The following is a 12,693-nucleotide window of genomic DNA, read 5'->3' as shown; positions in this document are numbered from 1 at the left end:
TAGCATAGTTAAACGAGTGGGAGAGCGGGTGAGTGAATGAGAGAGAGAGAGAGAGAGAGAGAGAGAGAGAGAGAGAGAGAGAGAGAGCTTTGGCACCAGAACTGGTTTCGGTAGCTATGACACAGCCTGTGATCAACAAAAATGACGTTAACTCTTGTTTTATATCAAAACCACAGACATTAGAGAGAAACTGGAATAACGAGGGATGAGTTGTTTAAATGTTTAGGCATTCAGTCAGTTAGACTACCAGTTCTTTTTCCAGTCAATGTTGTAATACAATGTACTTTAAATAGTATTGATGTATCAAAAAAAATATTTTGCAAAAAATTCAATATATTTAAAATAGTTTATTTTTTGTGCTTAAATTTTTTTATCTAACATTTTTAATGGTATTTTTTCATAAACATTTACTCTACACCTCACAAGTTGTGATAATATTTTTTTTAGTAAATACTTAAGGAAATAAAAATTAATTACTTTTTTTTGGAGGCAAAAATATTTTTCACCATAAAAAATGTGCTAAACATGACTTAATTTTTCCATATAAATACTAAATTTAGTTTATTTTATTATTACATTCGACAAATCATTCATTAATCAATCTTTTTATATGATATTTCTTAATGCATACAATTATATTCAATGCAATAAATATATATTTTTTACTGAATTACTAATATATTTATGGGACAGAAATAGATATCAGTTGTATAGCTAAGTATCAAATTTTAAAATACGATGTATTAATGTAAATACTGTTATAACTATAAGAAGTTTTATTATTTTAAAAATATTTTTTTTTTAGAAACAAATGTTTTTGTTGTTAATCATTAGCGTTAACAATAAGTTTTACTTAAAAGTAAAGTTTATAAAATCTAATCTTATATTTCTTAATAACACAGTTTTATATACTTTCAATTTGTTTTTATCGCATTTTTTTATAAACATTTTTTGTATAAAGTGTATAAATATTTGTTTTAAAATATTTATGTTATAACTTATAAGTTACTGTAAATAAAAAGTTATAGAAATTATTTTATTGTTTGTATTGGCAACATTAATAATGAATTTAATAAAACCAAATCAATTTTAATATAAGATTTTAAATAATTATTAATTACTCTTTCTTTCTTTCTTTCTTTCTTTTATTCTTTCACTCATTTAACTTAAAATTTCTGTAAATCATGTATTAATGTAAGATTTATAATTCAATTGTAAAAATATAATATACAATAGATACATAGATTTGTTTAGAATATATATACAAAAAACTGCATTAATAGTATTATAGACAATAGCAAAGACAATGTATGTTATTTTTATGAGCACAGGTATGCTTGGATTTGTTGTAACGGCAACGCGAAAAAAATGATTTATGGCATATTTAGGCTCAAATATGCTTATATGGGTGTCAATAGTTTGTATATATATTATGCCAATATTATATATTATAATACTGTAGTATATTATAGTAATTTATGTGTAGTTTACAGGTTTTCGCTAAATTAGTTTTTTCATTGCTGTCATAACTTCATTTCTAACTAATGGGTTCCTCCCTCTGCCATAATAGCTATCCTTTTAATAACTTCTCATTCAAACATATATTATATTTTTGCTTTTTTAAAAAGGTATGCTATATTATATCTCTAGCCCAGGTATTAAATTTCAAACACTCTCCAGTGCTATCAGTTGTGAGTTATCTATATGTTTGCTTCAAAATCATGTAAATACCGATCCTTATAAATACAATTTAATTGAATTTATTTGCAATGAAAAGGAGGAGATCTGGAGTTTTGAGAGTTGTTTAATAATAATTGCATTCAATAGTAAAGTGCAACGATTGCAAAAAATTTTAACATTTTTCTCTTCATATGCATACTATTTTATACAATATATATATATATATATATATATATATTATAGTGGTATTATAAAGTGATATTAAAAAGTTATTAATCAAACTTAAAAGAAAAACAAGTTTTTATAAGCCGAAAGTACAGTATTATTTTCATTTGAGATTTTTCACACATAATGTATATTTAATGAATGACATCCTCTCATAATTGATAATACGATATCAATTGATTTTATACGGCATTTATAATAATAATAATAATCTCTTTGTACTGTAGATTCAATATTATTATAAATTAAATACTATCGTATATTTCACAATATTTCAATTGATACAAATCTTATAAATGAATGGGAAAGTATTATTTCAAAATTAAAAACAAAAACAATATTTATAGTTAATTATTTAGGGTTTAATGACTTGATTTCTAGTTTAATTTTTAAATATTTTCTTAGTCAAGTAAAGATATTTTTAAATAAAACACTATTAATTATTTTTAAAAATATTAAACTAATAACAATAATTCAAGTTTATAACAATAAGGATATGAATATACTGTAGCTATTGTTTAGATAATAAATCCTTTCAAATATTATTATAACAAATAATGTTTGCTTAAACTTGATTATATAAATATTAAATTTTTTATGATAATAGTCTGTAATTGCATAAACTATTTTATATTTTACTGATATTTTTTACCAAATGGTATATATTTATACTTTATATATAATTATAGTATTTTTGGTTATATTTTATAATTTTGATTCTGAAGCTACAATATATATGAATATCATATTATGAATAACTATCAATGCATTTTAAATATGTGATTAAATATTAACTATTATATAGATTATTAATGTCAAACATGTTTGAATTATTTTTTTTAATATACTTTATTTAAGCATTTTAAAAGAAAATTATTTTTACATATATATTCTATATACTGTAATTGTTTAAACAACAAATAGTCTTAGGTTTGATAAAAAAAATAAATAAAAAAGTTTGTTGGCTATTATTTATGATTATTTAACTGATCTAACCATAAGTTTATTTTTTGTATTATTATTTTTAAAAACCTAAACTATATACAGTATCTCTAAACTTATCTTCAATTGTATAATCATAAGTACAGTACAACTGTTACAATATTTGTTTAAGAGCATCAAAAAATTGTTGTTAACAATTAAATTGATTTATTTATATGTACTACATTTAAATTTTTTGTTATTACATTTAGGTTAATACTCATAATATACACAAACAGACACATTAAAAATTAAGTAAAAATACATTTTGCACAACATTTGCTGTTGTCGTATATATATTGTTTTTATTTAATTATTTTTTTGTGGAAATAACACTTAATCTATTTATAGTATAAATTGCTGCTTGATACTATTATTAAAAATTTTGATTTAATTAATTTTTTAAAATATAATATTGTTTGTATTAAAATTAAAATTGAAATTAAATTTGAAGATAACAAACATAAAAATAATATTACTAATAACTTATTATATGATTTTAATTTATTGTTATAAATTGTGTTTATAATATGTGTGTGTATTTACATTGTAATTTTGTAATTATATCTTATAATAAGTCATTATTACAATATTATACTAACATTACTTAAAATAATTTTTGCTGTAAAATAATATAGATACAATTTAAAAATTAATTAAATAAAAAATATTTTTTTTAAATATCTTAAATATAAACTCATCTTTTTGAAAAAACTAATAGCTTATTATATATTTAATATTTTTATTTATTTTTAAAAAATAGCTACAAGTTTTATTTATTAGTAGTATTTAGAATTATATGTAGATTTAAACGATAAACTATTTTAAATATCATAACTACTGTTTGAAAATTAAAAAAATAATTTGTTAAATAAAAATATAATTTATTTATTATTCTTGATAAATTATTATACTGCAAATATTTACAAAAAACGAGTTATACAAATTTTATAGTAAACTTTACTAAATTGTGCATGATACTTTAATATTGTAGAGTAATTTTAACTGAAAGATCACTATTAAAATTACTATTTATATAAATGACTATTTTTTGAATGAATTACGAAATTTTCATTATAAGTTTATAGATTTTTTGTATATTTTTTATGTGTAAATTAATTTATTTTAAGTGTTTGTTAAAAAATTTGAATATTTTATGTTTAGATTATTTAAAAAAATGAAAATTATTTGTTATTAATGTTTTTACTTATTTAATAATTATTTATTTAAATTATTCAATAATAGACTTTATAGTGAACTAGATTTAGTAAAAAATAAAAATTTTATTTTACTTTATTATACTTTACAATTAAAATATTTATATGATTTTAGTGATATTAAATATAAGTCATTTTTCTATATCTATATAAACAAAAAACTGTTTTTATTTATAATATATCAAATAATAAGAATCTGTTTTTATCTATTAGTGTTAATAGATATTGATATATGACTTTATCAAATATGATTATATTTGCTAAGTTAATGAAAATTATAATTAACCCGTATTTTAACAGATTTTTATAATATTATCTTATAAATAACTAAAATTCAAATATTATAGTTTTAAAATATATTTTAAATCATTTTTAATAGTACAAGTTTGAAGTAATTTTAATATTAATTTGACGATAATTAAAAATAAAATAAAATGTAATATAAATTCATATTTAATAACTAAGTAACTGTTAAAGTTGTTAAAGTTTAATTATCTTAATATATATCTTTATAATAAGTTTATTTAAAGATAATTCAGATGTTAGGATCATAATATATCTGTAAAATTATAATTAAAATATTTAATAATTTTTCAAATATTAAAATATCCCATTTATTTGATATAAAATGCGTTTAATTTTAATACTTTGAAACTATTTAAAATTATTAAATTTATGATAACATAATTTTTTTAATCTCTATAAATCAATTTTTATTTTATTTTTTCATATTACAGAATACATTGTAATATTTTTATTTTTATTTAACTACTTTACATTTATAGCTCTAAAAATAAACACAGTTAGTTGTTTTTGACACTGATTTTTAATAAATATAATATAATAAATAACTTTATATAAAGTACAGTATATTTATATATCATATTTATTTGGTACAAAATATTAAGAATTATTTCTTAAGTATTAAATATATTAAACTCAATTCAATTCAACCCTTTAAACAAACAAAACAGGTATTCAAACAAACTGTAGATTTACACTAAAAAATAGTTAGAAAGTCTCTCTCTCTCTTTCTCTCTTTCTCTCTTTCTCTCTCTTTCTCTGTTTTTATCATCTTTAATCTTTAACTATAATAATTGAATTATATATATAACTAGTAAGTTAACTATGCGTTAGGTCAACACTTATTATTTATATAATAAGCACATTATATGTTAATATAATTAAAAATTTTAATTCATTAACAAATAAATTTTATTTAAAGAAAACAATTAAATTTAAGAATTCATATTTCATTTTGTAATTATTGAGTTCTACTTTTATTACGTGAATAAAGTATTCAATTCAATGGTAAACTGTTTTGACCTCAAAATCTCATAAAACCTATCGATCAGACCTTTTTTGAAGACCAGACAGCATAACATCATTACAACAAAACAACAAAATTTTATGATTTAAAACTTATTTTTCTGATTACATAAAAAACCTAATTTATTTAGAAAAACAAATTATTAATCAAAATTATATATCGTTTTATTGTTATTGTTATATAATTTATGGTTTTATATTACATTTAAATATACGTTCTTTAATGTTATTTATATTATTAGAAATAAAACACTATTTTTAAAAAACACTGTTTAAATTATTACCTTTTAAAATATATGTTTTTCATGTTGTAATTTTTTATTTTAATAAATGCCCATAGTAAAATTTCTATCTTAGAAAATTAGAAAAATTAGAAATTAATATAATAGGAGTTATTTATTACTTAAATTTCTATAATTTATTTGATTATAATAAAAGCGGTTTAACCTATATGTCAAATAATATCATTAATAATATTTTGTTATTTATTATTAATTTTTATATCTTTTTTTATTTCTATACAAAATGAGTAGTAATTATATAAATGATTTATAAATTAATTTGAATTATTATTTTTACGTCAGATTTTTATTAATAGATATTAATGCTTTTCATCCTATTATTAGAGTCAATCATTTTTGAATAAAACAAAACAATTGTTTTTATTTATAAAAGTTTAATCGAAAAATAGTTTATAAATGCTATTCATTTAAATTAAATAAATTGTTTATCGTAACGTAAATTAAAATACAATTTGATACAAAAATTTATTTTATAGATTGCTAATTATTAGTTAATTAAACTAAAAAATATTAGCTAAATACTAGATTAGTTTATCTTTAAATCTATGTGTAAAGTCTGCAAATAAATGTTTTAATTGCTTTAATTAACAAATATTTAAAATTTTGTTTTTTAAAGTATATAAATAAAATTATTTAAAACACTTAATTACTTATAAATACTTAGTAAACGCTTAATATTGTTCATAAAAATAAGTTTAAAATTAGTATAAAGTATTTAATATAAATTATTAAATAATAAAATAGTATTTAATTAAAATATAATTATATTTAAAATCTAAAAAGTAATTTTAAAGTTTTAATTGATTGAAGTATACAATAGTTTTGAAATACTATCTTCTAGTGTTTGGGGGTTAATATGTGGTTAATATGTGGTTAATATGTGGTTAATATGTGGTTAATATGTGGTTAATATGTGGTTAATAGTATTAATAAGTTTTATCAAATTTATTTAAGACAAAGAAAAACTTTCCATAAATATACCATAAATTTTGCCCAAAAAAATGTTTAATTATTTTGAAATTATATAAAAATAAATGAAAAATTTTACTTATATTTTAATCACTAACTTATTTGTCTATCAAATCGACATTCAATTGATATCGATATCGATTCAAATAATTGTTAGCAATATTAGTCAAAAAGTTTTATATATTGCTATCATTTTCATTCAATAGACGGCAGTCTATCTTCACATTAATATACAGTAATATATAACGGGAATCGACTGTATTGACAATAATTAGTAAAAAAGCGTTTTTCACTATTTTTATGACCATTTGGTTTGACAAACAACGCGASCGACGGCCACAACATTGTTTCGCACGGCTATTGCGACCACAATTAGGAGGTAATGACTACTTTATGACCATTTTTATCACCAATTATTGTCAATCAATGAGTTTGTCGTTGAATTTGTCGCGTAATTGACGGTTAAATTGGACTACAAATGACACAAATGACGACAACGTGTTTTGTGTGGATCTGATTGTTGTGTCTTTTGGTGACCTGTTTTGGTGACCAATTTGTGACCACTGCTGTCATCCAAAACTCATAATGAATATTACGATTGAGACCAATATTTTCCGTTTGTTTCGGCAATCGGTTTACATATTGGTTGACATTACGTGACAATACTTCCTCTAATTGTAATGAAATTGATTTTTTTAAAAACTTTCTCTACTTTTTAAAGAAGTTGAAAGAGTTTTTGATTATCATTTTGAATATCATTTTGAATATCATTGACATTACAATTACCGCAAAGATCGAGGCCATGAATGTGTTGATAATTATAGTCATTATAATGATATTATTGTTTATTACCGACAGAATTGACAATCACTACCAAAACTATTGAAAAGTTGGATCATTTGATATATAAATTAAACAAAAGTTTTGTCTATCGAAGACATGGAGATTAGTACCGATGATAACACCTATTTGGTCGCCGATGAGACCATTTTGCTGACTAATGACACAAATGGTCAGCTCGTGAATGAAGAGAACAATGAGATTACTGGTGAAGAAGAGTTGGATGCTTTGGTTAAGTCACAAGTGGACCAAACAGATGACCAGTTGAATGACGACGAAATCATTATTGCGGAGGCAGTTATGGTCACACAATTCACGTGCAAATTCTGTAATCGACGCTTTGATACGATTGAGAAAGTGAAGAATCACTATCTTTTGCGACACACTAAGGATTTATCACTTATCAAACGCTACTCTGACGGACAATCGATGATCGACGGCGAGAGTATAGATGAAAATGACGATTTGGATGAACCAACACTTTCGTCAAAAAGAAAGAAAATTACTAAACGAAAGCGTCCGAAAAATACTAACAAAACCAAAACAAATCAATTGAATTTGAAGGATGAAGAAGACATACCATCACCAACTAAAAAGAGTCGTCGATCAGTCCGTAACATCAGAAAATACCCGTGCGATTGGCCCGCCTGTCCATATGTGGCCAGACATTCGGTTAATTAAATTGTCATTTTTAAACTTTATTTCATTGAAATGTTTTTTTTCAAAAATGCATTTTTAGGTTCATTTGAAAGACCATAAGCGCACCCATACAGGCGAAAAGCCCTACAGATGTAATTGGCCTGATTGTGGAGTCAGCTTTGTTCAGGGATCAGCTCTTAAAGTATGGTTTAATTTGGAAATATTTTGAAATTTACCGGTAGTTATAATTTTGATTTTATCTTCAAGACTCACATACGTACTCATACGGGTGAGAAGCCATATCCATGTCAGTGGCCGGGATGTCAGCTAATGTTTTCACAGAAAAACAATGTCAAAGTTCATATGAGAACACATACGGGTGAGAAACCGTATGTTTGCGATTGGCCCGGATGTGAGTGGAGGTTCGCTGTTAAGGGAAATTTAGGTCAGTATCTGTTGAACTTATTATTTGGTAATAAATTTTAACTGTTATAATAATAAATTATTAATAAATATTTTACTGTTAATATGTCAGATGATCACAAAAAATTACATACAGGAGAAAAGTTTTTCATTTGCGATTACCCGGGTATGTCGTTATAGCACTTACTAGTAATCGATATATCAAATAATTGATAATTTGTAAACAAAATTAATTATCAATAGGTTGTGACCGAAGTTATATCCAAAACTCGCATTTAAGACGCCATATGTTAGTCCATACCGACGAAAAGCCGTTTGCTTGCGATTGGCCCAACTGTTCGTATCGATCGGTGCGATCGTGCGATGTGTCCAACCATAAGTTCACGCACACCAAAGAAAAACCATATGTCTGTCAAGTTATTGATTGCGGTAAAGCGTTTACACGACAACATCATCTACGAAAACATCACGACAACAATCATCAGATGGACGACTTCACATACGATCAGTGGGATGACACTCAAGAACTGGACGATCATGAAATAGATTTGGCGACTGCTGTGATCATCGAGAAAGAGGAGGAGTTGATAGAAGATGAATAGGTTTACTATTGATTGAACAAAATAAATATATCATGTATTGATTGACAATTTGTCATTTATGATTATCTTATTAATTAAAACAGTATTTTTAAGCTTTCAATTACTATTACCATACGGTAAGTTAATTTTCATTGATTTTGGTTTATATTATTTGTAATAACAAATTTAGAAATAATTATCGTACTTTACCTAACTTACGGTAACTTTATTATTTTCTCATAATTACCGGCACTGTATATTGTTTATGTAATAATTTGATTTAAGTAAACATTGTACAGTATAAATATTGTAATCATAAAACTTAATTTAACCATATTAAATGTAAATTATTTTATTGATAATAAAATTTGATAATTATCACACATTCACACAACAAATATGGTTATCTATAAAGAGTGATGGATTGGGTTAATAATAAGATAATTAATGCCTTCAGAGGTAGTAATACTTTTTTATTGAAATTAATTTTCAGTTAATTATTAATTAGTTGTCATTTATTTATATAAATTACGGTAATCTTTTTTTTTAACTTATATACAAAATATTATTATATAATATAATTGTTTATATATATATATATATATCAATTTTAGTTACAAGCGTAGAAAAATTTGAATGTACGGTACTACAGTATTAATTTTTTAATATTGATAGAAAACATCACTGGTAATATTACCGTATAGGCCCGCATATAGCCCCCTAACAAATTTTTTAAATTAAAAAAATCAACATTTGGTAAAGGGTTATATCTCACTTATTGTCCCATATTTTCACATATAGCCCCTGATGACCAGGGGGCTATATGCGGGTCTATACGGTAATATGAATTTAATTGAATGTGTATTTTTATGGGCTAATAAATAATGTTTAACAATTAACAATATACGGTACTATCATTATATGTGCCATAATTGCATTAAAAATTATTTTGATCTACAGCTCATATCTATGTTTTCAAATTCATATTACCGGTAATGTATTCAATCGATATAACAAATAGTGACAAATATGAACTTCGGTGACTATACACACACAAAATATTTATTGTATTTTAATATAATTTTTTATAAGTCAAATAAAATAAGTATTAGAAAATATAAAATAATTCATAATAATAAAATTATAGAATAGCAATATAATTTCAGTTTTAAAAAATGTAGAAATTCAACATAAGTGATTCATGTCTATAAATATAATTTATACTGGGCTAAAAATCATAATTATCTAAAATAAAATTTTTAGATTTTCCTAACTAATCAAATGACTAATTAAATAGATTTTTCACATTTTACTTAATGTTTGGTTTGCAATCACAATATATTGATGTTTTTGGTCGGCTTAGAGCTCATCCTTTTCCAGCAAATTATTTGCCACAATATCCGACACAAAGTCATAAATGTGTTCGAGATCTCTGATACCATCATATTCTGTAATCTTCTGGTTGTCTTTGTATACAAACAAAGTGGGATATCCTTCGACCTACAGTAAGCATCAAAATTGATTTTCAAATTCAAAATTTATATTTTAAAAAATTATAAGAAATAAATACCTGTTGTTTATTACAGAGACTTTCGTGTTGAGAGCAATCAACGCTTGCAATGGTAATGGCATTGTTTGCAAACATCTTTGTTGACAATTGGTGCCAAACAGGTCTAAGTTGTTTACAATGTGAACACCAGGGAACCCAATATTTAATAAAAGTAATGTCTTTCTTAATTATTTTGCCAAAATTGTCTTCATTTATAATCAGTGGACCATAATCTTCATTATCGAGACTCAAATTTAGAGTAACTGTTTGTTCAGTGTTTTCATTTTCAATGTCTTTCTTCTCTGTTATAAAATGTTTTAAGTCTTCATGTGTGCGACTGCCTGTGCAGACAATAAACAAACAAAAGTAAAGTAAAGTATTTAAACTTATAAACCAATTAATAAAGTAATTACCAGTATATCTGTCGACAACCTTTCCATCGACAATCCAGAGAAGAGTTGGATAACCCTTAATATCATAGTTCTTGCAGGACATACCACTAGTAGTGCAGTCAATCTTAGATATCTTAACACTTGTGTCGTATTCAAATGATTGTGCCAATTGATCCCATGTAGGCGCCAATCGTTGACAATGGCCACACCACGGGGCGTAAAACTTAACAAAATGCTGACCTTTTTTGTGATTATTATCTCATTTAGTGAAAATGTATTTAGTTTTAATACAATCAATACCTTTGCTAAGAAACTTATCTATATTTTCATCTGTGAGTTCATATAACCCATTAAATGATTTAGGCGTATCAGGAGACTCATGGCTTTCGGCGCTCTCATCACTGGCCAAATCGGTGACGCCGTCGACAATAGTATTGCCTAATTGTGTCCTCAAATATGTCTCTAAATTCAATAAACTTTTGTCGCCTTCATATTCAACACCATTTGATTCCCGGCTCTTATATAACTTGAGTGTAGGAAATCCCATAACACCTTCACGTGAACAGAGATCCCGTTCCTCAGTGCAGTCGACTTTGCCAATGATGACCAGTGAGTCTGAAGTTGACAATAATTTGGCTTCAAGTTTGTCCCAAACCGGTGCCAACTTTTGGCAGTGACCACAGCTGTCGGCAAAAAATATATATAACAATAACAAAATGTTTTCAAAATATATCAAAATAACTGAGACATACTTCGGGGCATAAAACTTGACAAACAGATAGTATTTGGACGCAAGTATATCATCAAAGTCTTCGTGAGTCAACTGTCGACCAAAAGTGGCCGTCAATTGTGACAAAATCAGTGCCCAAATCAACACTAATAGTGCGGTCAATGAATCCATGTTTTTTGGATGAAAGTGACGACAATGTCTTGAGCGGTGTGTTTATAGTACTCGTAATACTATATTGAGTGACAACAAGCTGTGGAGGTATAGCATGAATGGTAAGTCAATCGGTGGGTGTTATCGATGTCTGGCATTTGATGTCAAACACTGTATTAAATGTCAATAATATGTGACAAAAGTCTTTACAATAAGAAAAACAATAATAACTGCAAATGTGTTGTAAAATTGTTTTGTGTTACTATAGTTACGTGTATTATATAAATAATAATCAATTGATCAAATGATTTGCATATTTATTAGTTTGACTATAATTTCAAATAATATCATTAGTTAGCAAATTAACAAAAATATTATTTATTTATTCAATTATTTTTAAGTTATTAATTAAAATAATAATTCTTATATGTTTTGTTAATACATATTTATATAATAATTAAAATATATAAATGTATTGTACATTTTTATATGTCTTATAAAAATTAGGTATTAATTATATGAGAAATATTATATTGTATAATATTATACTGTACTGTACTGTACTTTATAATATTGTATTGTATAGCCCCTATAGTATAGGCTATTATTAATACTTATAAATTATAAGTTATAATATACAGAATAATTATATTGAAACAATTATTGTATAAATCTTAACATTTGTA

The 12,693-nt window shown here is 24.1% G+C and overlaps 2 protein-coding genes across 2 annotated transcripts; one reads left to right on the top strand and one right to left on the bottom strand.

Moving 5' to 3' along the window:
• The first annotated feature begins 7,434 nt into the window (after window positions 1-7,434).
• LOC128958143 (zinc finger protein 771-like) lies at window positions 7,435-9,207 on the top strand. Its single transcript, XM_054303958.1, has 5 exons — window positions 7,435-8,215; window positions 8,283-8,384; window positions 8,450-8,627; window positions 8,718-8,771; window positions 8,849-9,207. Exons 1-5 carry the CDS (start codon window positions 7,643-7,645, stop codon window positions 9,205-9,207), a joined length of 1,266 nt encoding a protein of 421 aa, XP_054159933.1. The 5' UTR covers window positions 7,435-7,642.
• Window positions 9,208-10,323: 1,116 nt separating this feature from the next.
• LOC128957328 (thioredoxin domain-containing protein 5-like) lies at window positions 10,324-12,262 on the bottom strand. The gene is made up of 5 exons (XM_054303067.1): window positions 11,880-12,262; window positions 11,428-11,810; window positions 11,149-11,367; window positions 10,757-11,076; window positions 10,324-10,686 (listed from the first exon to the last, which is right to left on the bottom strand). The coding sequence occupies exons 1-5, from the start codon at window positions 12,026-12,028 to the stop codon at window positions 10,546-10,548; spliced, it is 1,212 nt and encodes a 403-aa protein (XP_054159042.1). The 5' UTR covers window positions 12,029-12,262; the 3' UTR covers window positions 10,324-10,545.
• Window positions 12,263-12,693: the final 431 nt, after the last annotated feature.

This window comes from Oppia nitens, unplaced genomic scaffold (genome assembly GCF_028296485.1).
Source record: "Oppia nitens isolate AA-2021 unplaced genomic scaffold, nextdenovo-longstitch-racon4-pilon3 scaffold3_pilon_pilon_pilon, whole genome shotgun sequence".
NCBI lineage: Eukaryota > Metazoa > Arthropoda > Arachnida > Sarcoptiformes > Oppiidae > Oppia > Oppia nitens.
This window is presented reverse-complemented; position numbering and strand designations above follow the sequence as displayed.

Bases quoted from the DNA above. Each gene is read 5' to 3' on its own strand.
- LOC128957328 (XM_054303067.1), bottom strand. From the start codon at position 12,028: ATGGATTCATTGACCGCACTATTAGTGTTGATTTGGGCACTGATTTTG. The intron at 11,811-11,879 runs GTATGTCTCAGT...TTTTGCCGACAG, and splicing joins GTCAAGTTTTATGCCCCGAA to CTGTGGTCACTGCCAAAAGT. The intron at 11,077-11,148 runs GTAATTACTTTA...TTGTCTGCACAG, and splicing joins GGTTGTCGACAGATATACTG to GCAGTCGCACACATGAAGAC.
- LOC128958143 (XM_054303958.1), top strand. From the start codon at position 7,643: ATGGAGATTAGTACCGATGATAACACCTATTTGGTCGCCGATGAGACC. The intron at 8,216-8,282 runs GTTAATTAAATT...ATGCATTTTTAG, and splicing joins CATATGTGGCCAGACATTCG to GTTCATTTGAAAGACCATAA. The intron at 8,385-8,449 runs GTATGGTTTAAT...TTTATCTTCAAG, and splicing joins TTCAGGGATCAGCTCTTAAA to ACTCACATACGTACTCATAC.